This window comes from Trachinotus anak, unplaced genomic scaffold (genome assembly GCF_046630095.1).
Source record: "Trachinotus anak isolate AG129_WGS33_773 ecotype Australia unplaced genomic scaffold, CSIRO_AGI_Tana_v1 ptg000003l, whole genome shotgun sequence".
NCBI classification, from domain to species: domain Eukaryota; kingdom Metazoa; phylum Chordata; class Actinopteri; order Carangiformes; family Carangidae; genus Trachinotus; species Trachinotus anak.
In genome coordinates, this window is record NW_027273854.1 from 23805001 (window position 1) to 23812508 (window position 7508).

Consider the following 7508-nt stretch of genomic DNA (forward strand, 5'->3'; position numbering starts at 1 on the left):
GGTCTGACTCTGGATCAAGGCTACATTTTTCTTTTAACAGTGTGGCACCTACTGCAGCCCAGTCAGTTATCATCTGAACACAAAACAACACCAGAGTTAAAACACCTGTATCATGGAGACACCCAGGTTGGAAACAGGAATGGTATTCTGTTTTGTTAACAAGTTTTTAAACCCCCATTACCCAAGTTCTTCTGATTTTTTAAAATCATTTTTTAATCATATCAGAGTGTATTTCAGAAATTATAAATCCATGAATTCATTCATGCTGAGTGCTCCAGCTTCCATTGATTCCAGTTTGGGATTACAATTTGCAAAGTGGCACATAAAACTTCCCTTAAAATCACTCTTAAACAAAGTTCCTCTTTTCTGGTCTACATGTCTGATACCTGATATAGCAACACTGTGAAAAAGCTTATTCATGAAATTCCTTTAAAGTCTTTCTTGTTCAGCAGTCAGAGACTTTGAGTTGGCTCATGTTTCTTTGTGTTTGTTTGTTTTTTTTATATGAAATAGCAAGTCTTTAGAATGATATGGCACGAGATCTCTGCCCTGTTTGAGAGGGCAGAGCTTTTCCAACATTGAAGACAGTCTGTTGGCTGTGGTTAGACTTGGTGATGTGACATCAGTGAAGCAAGTAATGAACAAGTGGAGCATCTGTATCTCAATTTCCTGCCACAGTTAACTCCTTATAACTGCCCTTAAAGAGGTATTCCACCAATTTTACATATGGAGGTCACTTCATAGTGTATGACCACGAGTGGTACCCACCCTGTGGTAACAATTTTATTATGTTTTCTGTGGCTCTGGAGAAGTTTTTGAAAGAGTAGAACAATAACCCCGATGATGTAATTGGGGTTATGTTTGTTTGTTTTAACAGAAAGGTTGCATTACAAACTGGAGGTGTGACGTTTGAAAGAAGTAAGCACCTCTGAGGTGGGGGGTTGTCTAATGACAGATTATATCCAGTTGCATAATGTGAAAAGTTTTCATTTTGACTTTATGGAGATGCAATGATAAATCGCTGGAATGCCCCTTTAATATTCACTTCAGTTGACCCAAGGTTTTGCAGGAATTTAGTTTTTTTGAAGCCCATCTAAGCTATAACTCAGATCTGAAAGGGCAAACTATTTAGACTTTTAAAGGTCTTTTACCCCTAAGCACCATGGAATCAAGAGCAGTGGACCAATGTTTAGACTCGTCTTTATGTGCAGTGTATGCACAGCCTAAGGATGGATACATCCAGCCTTTCACACATTTCCTTCATTAAAGAGTCCTAAAGCTGAGTGGATGTCACATCACTGAGCCTAGTTTTCAGCAGTTCAGCATGGCGAATGCTCAGTCTCTTCTGCAACATATGGTGCGGTGTGCCCAACACAAAGCAGCATGCTAGGAAACCTATAGAAGCACACATGCATATCAAACAAGATGGTGAATAAGTAAGCCGTCAGGTCAGTGGACCAGAGAGTCTCTAAATATAGGACAACTGGACTGAACCGCACCAGAAAAGACAGGACCGGTCTAGAGTGGACCGGAGTGGATGGAGAATCTGTGGTGTTTTAATATGTCCGGGTTGATGTGGAGAGTAATGACGGGGGTAAAAGGAGAGAGGACGGGGGCTGACACTTCAAACAACAATCCCTTGAGCCTCGAGTGGTGACAGCAACATCAAAGCATTGTTTTGGAAGAAAAGTCTCATCTGCACTTCTAGCGTCTGCCCCGCCCTCACACACACCTGGAATATCAGCACATTTTCTTTGATTTTGATGTCTGTAGCCATTGGTTGAGAGAGATCACATGATCAAGTCTCATGTCCTCCACGACCTGGCTCCGCCAATCATTCATACAGTATGAAGCACACAACATGAGTGCAGTGTTTTAAAACAGGAATCTTTTTCTTTCTTTCTTTCTTTCTTTCTTTCTTTCTTTCTTTCTTTCTTTCTTTCTTTCTTTCTTTCTTTCTTTCAATAAAACACTTTCCTGTGGTCATTCAGGACAGCACCAATATGGACTGCAGGACAAAGTGCAGGGGAGCAGGAAGGAATTAAATAATTCCTTGTGTAAAATATGCCCTAGAGGGGTCAGTATTGCATGTTCCCATGTTTTTTGTGAATGTAAACAGCTCACAGTAGGGCTTGTTTAATGATTATTAATCTGTGCCCAAAGGATTAGCATTTCATACCTTTAAAAATAAATACTGATCTCCCAATCCATAGCAGATTTGGCTGGATAAACCCAAATATTCCCTTAAAAGTACAGCACCTTATGTAAGATGCGAATCAGCTAATCCACTACAGTGCAGTAACTGGGATGGAAATTTTGGGGTTGTGTTGTGGCTGATTCTGGCTCATCCATGTTATGGTATTAGTTAATGCTCAGTAGGTTTCAACAGTGGACCTTGCAGCCAGTGTTGGTGAGTGCAATAAGCTCGGGCAGGACAATAGGAATAAGGTAAAATGGAGTTGGCAATAAGCAGGTGGTCATGTGCAAGGACATATGAGGTGACCTCATGCAGCGTGGTTCTTGTTTTTCATTACCCTGACATTTCTCTATAGTGAAAATGCCTGGATGCTATCACACAATATCAATATCCTGTAACTTTATATATATAATAATATTCAGCCTTATTTACGTAAATCTGTGTTGTCTGGCGTTTCTAACCCCTTGTTTCTTATCTCGCTGAAACAAGATACAGGACAGACAGATGCATGTCTGTGGGCCCGAGCCAGAAGATAAAACTGATAAATATCTCTTTCTCACATCCTGTTAATGTCATATCATGAACCCTGCTGGCCAGGCATTTGATAAAATATGGCTTTCCCGGTCTGTGTTGTCAGTTACATTGTTCTTGAAAAACTAAAGATCATATCTCGGTCTTAAAGCTTGTTATTGTCACATCCTGAGCCAAGCAACCTAGACATTGAATACCAATAAGTAGCCTGTCAGATCCAATCATATCAAATAATGTGGCCAGCACCACAACAACCCTGATTATATCTGCTTTGTTTTGGTAAAATGGCTGTGTGGGCCAATTGCTGCCTTGAGACAAGACACTGCAGATTAGTTACCACCTCTGTGTGAAAGCCTGTCAGTGTTTGGGTGGCTCATTACCCAACTACACCATTTTTAATCCCGGAAGCTCTTTGTTCTGGTGTACAAACAGGAAATTTGGTTAATCATAAACTGGTAGAGACGCCAGACAACAGTACTGCTCCAAGGTAGCACTACAATGCATTACGTTAGTCCACTCGTCCTCAACCTATTAACTCCATCAAGCTGTCATTCCATCCATCCCCCCTCCCAGCTCCGGCTTATCGGTCAAGGCCTATGAGGAGTTTGGTCTTCTCCTCTTCTTTCTTGCTCTCGTTCTTCAGGTCAGCAAACACCTGGGTAAAGAAGTGTGGGTCGGTGTTGATCTGGAGCATCTTGCCGCTCATGCGGTTGATGATCTCCAGGCAGCGGTCCCAGAAGGCTTCCTTCTCTGCCTCGACCAGGAAGGGCTTCAGTGGGTAGGAGATCTCGTTGCCCATGTAAGAGTAGGACAGGTAGAGGCAGGTGAGCAGCGAGGCCTGCAGCTCACGCTCTGAGGCCACCTCAGCTGAGACCACATCACGGCACAGCATGTAGAGGAAGACCACATTGGCTGGAGTGATGAAGCCCTGATCCTGCCAGCCCTGTAGGAGAAGGGAGCGGTCCACGCTACGCAACCACAGCACCGGATCTGTTGGAGAAAGACGCTTCAGTCGATAACACCGACGGCACAGGAACTCACCCAGGCTGCGCATCAGTTCACTGGTGGAGGCCTGGAGGCAATGCAAAGGCCAGCAAAAGAGAGAGAGAAGGAAAGAGGAGAGAGAGCAAGGAAGGTGAAGGTAAAGTTTGGGGGAAGGATTGGAGATATGAGTTTAAGTAGCGTTAGGTGATAGGATGCTTTCAAAAATCTTAATTTAGCAACCCATTTTCTGTGATAAGGAAAAAGACAAATGGTTAGGGTTACCTGGACAATGACACGTTTTGGCGTGCCTGCTGCAGTAGACGGCTGGATCCCAGAGCCTGTGAGGGAATTCTTTTTGGCAGCGACAGTAGCTACGTTAGCCAGGGTCTTGGAGTTGGGCAGGTGGGAAGAGGTAGTGGTGGTGGTAGCCGAGGGGTCCTGGCTGGATGAATAAGATGAAAGGTTAGCGCAGGACTGAGACTTCTTCAGCTTCAGGCTGTTGGAGGCTGAATTTGCTGTGGCAGTGGCATGACCGTCCGGAGAGCTCCCTTTCCCACCGTCCCCGCCGTCGGACTGCAGCTTCTTGGAACCCTTCCTCTTTGCCGATACAGCCACAATCCGTTTCCATGGCAACACACTGATGATGGACGGCCGTTTGAGGGACTTTCCGGCTGCAGCGGCAGCATCCTTGGCGTTCTTGCTGTTCTGGACCGCTGTGTAGTGACCCACTGTAGCCGGGCCATCCTCGAACAGCGCTGCCTTTCGGTAGCTCGGAGAGAGCGACAACACCGTACCCATAATACCTGGCGAAGGTTAGCAGAGGGATACAGGAAAGATGGAGTGGGGAGCAGGGGGGGCAAGCTCTTTGATTGGTCTAGACAAAGAGCTTTGAGAACTGTCTCACTTTAGGAGGAAGTCAAACCTGTGAACAAAGAACAGGAAGTAGTTAGTTAGTTGCATTACATTACAAAACAATGCAAAATTAAGCCAATCAACACTTAATAATCAATTAATAATTATAATAATTAATAATTAACAACTGAATTTATCAAATTGAGGATAGACTTTCAAGCCTTTTCTGAGGGTCTATGTGCATTTCATAGTCTTCCTCAGTAGATGGAGTTGGCTCAGTTTTCATGGACTTAGCTGCCTTGATAACTACTTTCATGGAGTGGTGGCGTGACGGTCTGGAGTTCTCTCTTTCCCACCGCCCCCGCTACCGTCTGACTACAGCTTCTTGGAGCCCTTCCTCTTTGCTAATACAGCCACAATTTGTTTCCATGGCAACAGACTGATGATGGACTTTGCAGCTGCAGTATGTCCCAGCTACCATGACAACTGAGCAAACCAACCCTGAAGAAGATGGTGAGATGAGGGGTTGAAAGCTCTGGAAAAGCTCTGGTCAGTGGGTCTTGAGTCATGCTACTATCTCCAGGAGAAGGAATAAGCCTGAACCTTCACACTGGTGTTTTTAACCGTTTTTGTGAAGAGTGACTGAAAACAAAACCTTCAACCACATCTCATGTTATTCCTCAGCTTATGGAGTTTGGAGTATTGATCTAACTGCCTATAGATAGCTGTTTCCATGGTGATATGGCTGTACCCCAGCTACCATGACAACAAAGCAAACTCCATACTAGGACTGTTGAGATATTCTTTATAACCACAATGTTTAAGAAATAAAATGTTGATATCATGCTAATTACACACATATAATGATATCATGATGGTTGCAGATGTTCACCACATCCCTACACTTCTATTTGAGTCCACTTCATTCACCAAAATGAGACAAAACACACAATAAACATAGTTAGAGATCAATTTGACTGATAGCATTATCAACGTTATTTTCAAAATTTCTGTAGATATTGTGATAATATCATTATTGTGAAATCTTTTGGCATAATTGTGTAGTGAGAATCTGATGTGTGACAGTCCTACTTCATACTGTGAGGAAAACACTGAGATACAGTTTCAAGCCCCCAAAAAGTCATAGTTTCGTTTTATGAGGTGTGATTCAGGAGAAAATCTATCAAGCTTTTCCCAGAGCTTCCACCTTTTTTTTCTTTTTCTTGAGTGAGTTAAAGTTTACAGATTGTGAGTAAACTGTTTTATGATTTTTTATCTGAGACAAAACATGACTGAAAACTAATGGAAATTCTACAGCTACATAGATTTCTGGCATTACTTCATAGTATAATGTAGATAAACATCATCTGTAGCCTATAACAAGAGCTCAGTGGCCTCATACAGGAGTCTGGTGTTTAGTTTTCTGTCGCTGAAATGAGCTTTCCTGGGTAGTTTAGTAGAGATTTAATTTCCATTTGGTTTTAATCTTGAGCCTTAATGTCTGTGATTAAATCCTGTTGCTGTTACCTCTCTTCATAAAGCCTACCGCTCTCGTCAGCGTAACTGGGGCCTGCTGCCCCTCACTGTTCATCAGTGTTATATAAGAACCAAGATAAGGCCACAGAGGCATGAGAAAGAAGTGTGCACAAGCATCCATCTTAGCTTCAAAATGGAAGCCTTGAATGCTGTCCCCCCCTCCAACATAAAGCAGCTTCAGAAGCATCGGCTCTCACATATACAAACACATGAAATATGATGCTGTTTAATCTTGGATTATCCATTTTCTGAACAACACAATCTGTATATGAAAAAAGAGCCTTTAAATGATGGCGTGTCTACATTGTTGGATCTGAGCATCACTGGGCCTTCTCAATAGGCTGCTTCATGTGATATCATATGCAGAGCTGAAAATATGGCTTTTATCACATGCAGCAAAACAAGTCTCCGTGTGTTCCTACCTTCAAATTAATCGCCTCTTATTTTGAAATCCATGTATCACACCTTGACCCCCCTTGCCGCTGAGCAAATGTGGCCAAAATGTGAAATCGTTTTCCCCCCTTCTGCTCGGTTTCCACAAGCTGCCCGGGGTCCAGGGCGTGAAAGCGGATCGGTCCCTGATAAGATGTAACCCCAGCGCTACAGGCCGACAGGTTCGCGTCCCGGCTGCCCGCTCTGCTCTGTCAGATCTTCATTTATAATAAGTCCCCCGTTCGTCGGTGGGAATACAGAAGCAAAGCAGATGCGAAATGTGCTTCAGTCCTTCGCTCGCAGCGAGTGGGAAGATGTCTTCCATTGAGAACCGAAAACCTATACGGTCACGGCCACTAATGTCCCGCTACTATAATCACAGCTTGGACAAACCTCCGCCAGGTATCGGTCTGAAAACCTTGATCAACACAATGGCGGAGAATACCGAGAGAAAAAAAATGGCTACTATGATTTCCAAAAATAGATTTTCAGCTTTCACCCTCAGCTATGCAAACCTGCCAGAGAGAGAGAGAGAGAGAGAGAGAGAGAGAGAGAGAGAGAGAGAGAGAGAGAGAGAGAGAGAGACGCTGCTTTGATGCGGGCATCTGCAGTTATTCGGGTTGGATGTGGGAGAGAGTCGGCGGCTTCTCATTGGCTGCTGCCGGGATGCTGCTCCTGCTGCTGGTCGTCCCTGTCGCAGCCGCGCCGCTGAAGCCATTGGCCGCTGATGGGCTCCAGCCTATGGGAGAGGTCGCTGTCCGAGGTGCTGAAGCAGCGGAGCAGATGAAGCTGCGGGGGGAGCGGAGGAGGCTCTGCCGCTGAAGACCAACACCGAAGATTTTGTGAATCAGCTCTAACACCGTGGGTCCGCCTGCAGACTAATGTGCTCATGTGCTGTTGTTGTGACAGTCCGTGTTTGCATCTTTTTGTATCATCCACTCTGCTGAGAAGGTGATTGGCTGCAATCTTCCGTCCC

At 44.3% G+C, this 7508-nt stretch overlaps 1 protein-coding gene across 1 annotated transcript; it reads right to left on the bottom strand.

Annotated features, from left to right (window-relative positions):
* Positions 1–1969: 1969 nt before the first annotated feature.
* Positions 1970–7160, bottom strand: LOC139618640 (cyclin-dependent kinase 5 activator 1-like). Its single transcript, XM_071474752.1, has 3 exons — positions 6523–7160; positions 3995–4634; positions 1970–3800 (listed from the first exon to the last, which is right to left on the bottom strand). The coding sequence occupies exons 2-3, from the start codon at positions 4508–4510 to the stop codon at positions 3309–3311; spliced, it is 1008 nt and encodes a 335-aa protein (XP_071330853.1). The 5' UTR covers positions 4511–4634; positions 6523–7160; the 3' UTR covers positions 1970–3308.
* Between the last annotated feature and the right edge of the window lie 348 nt (positions 7161–7508).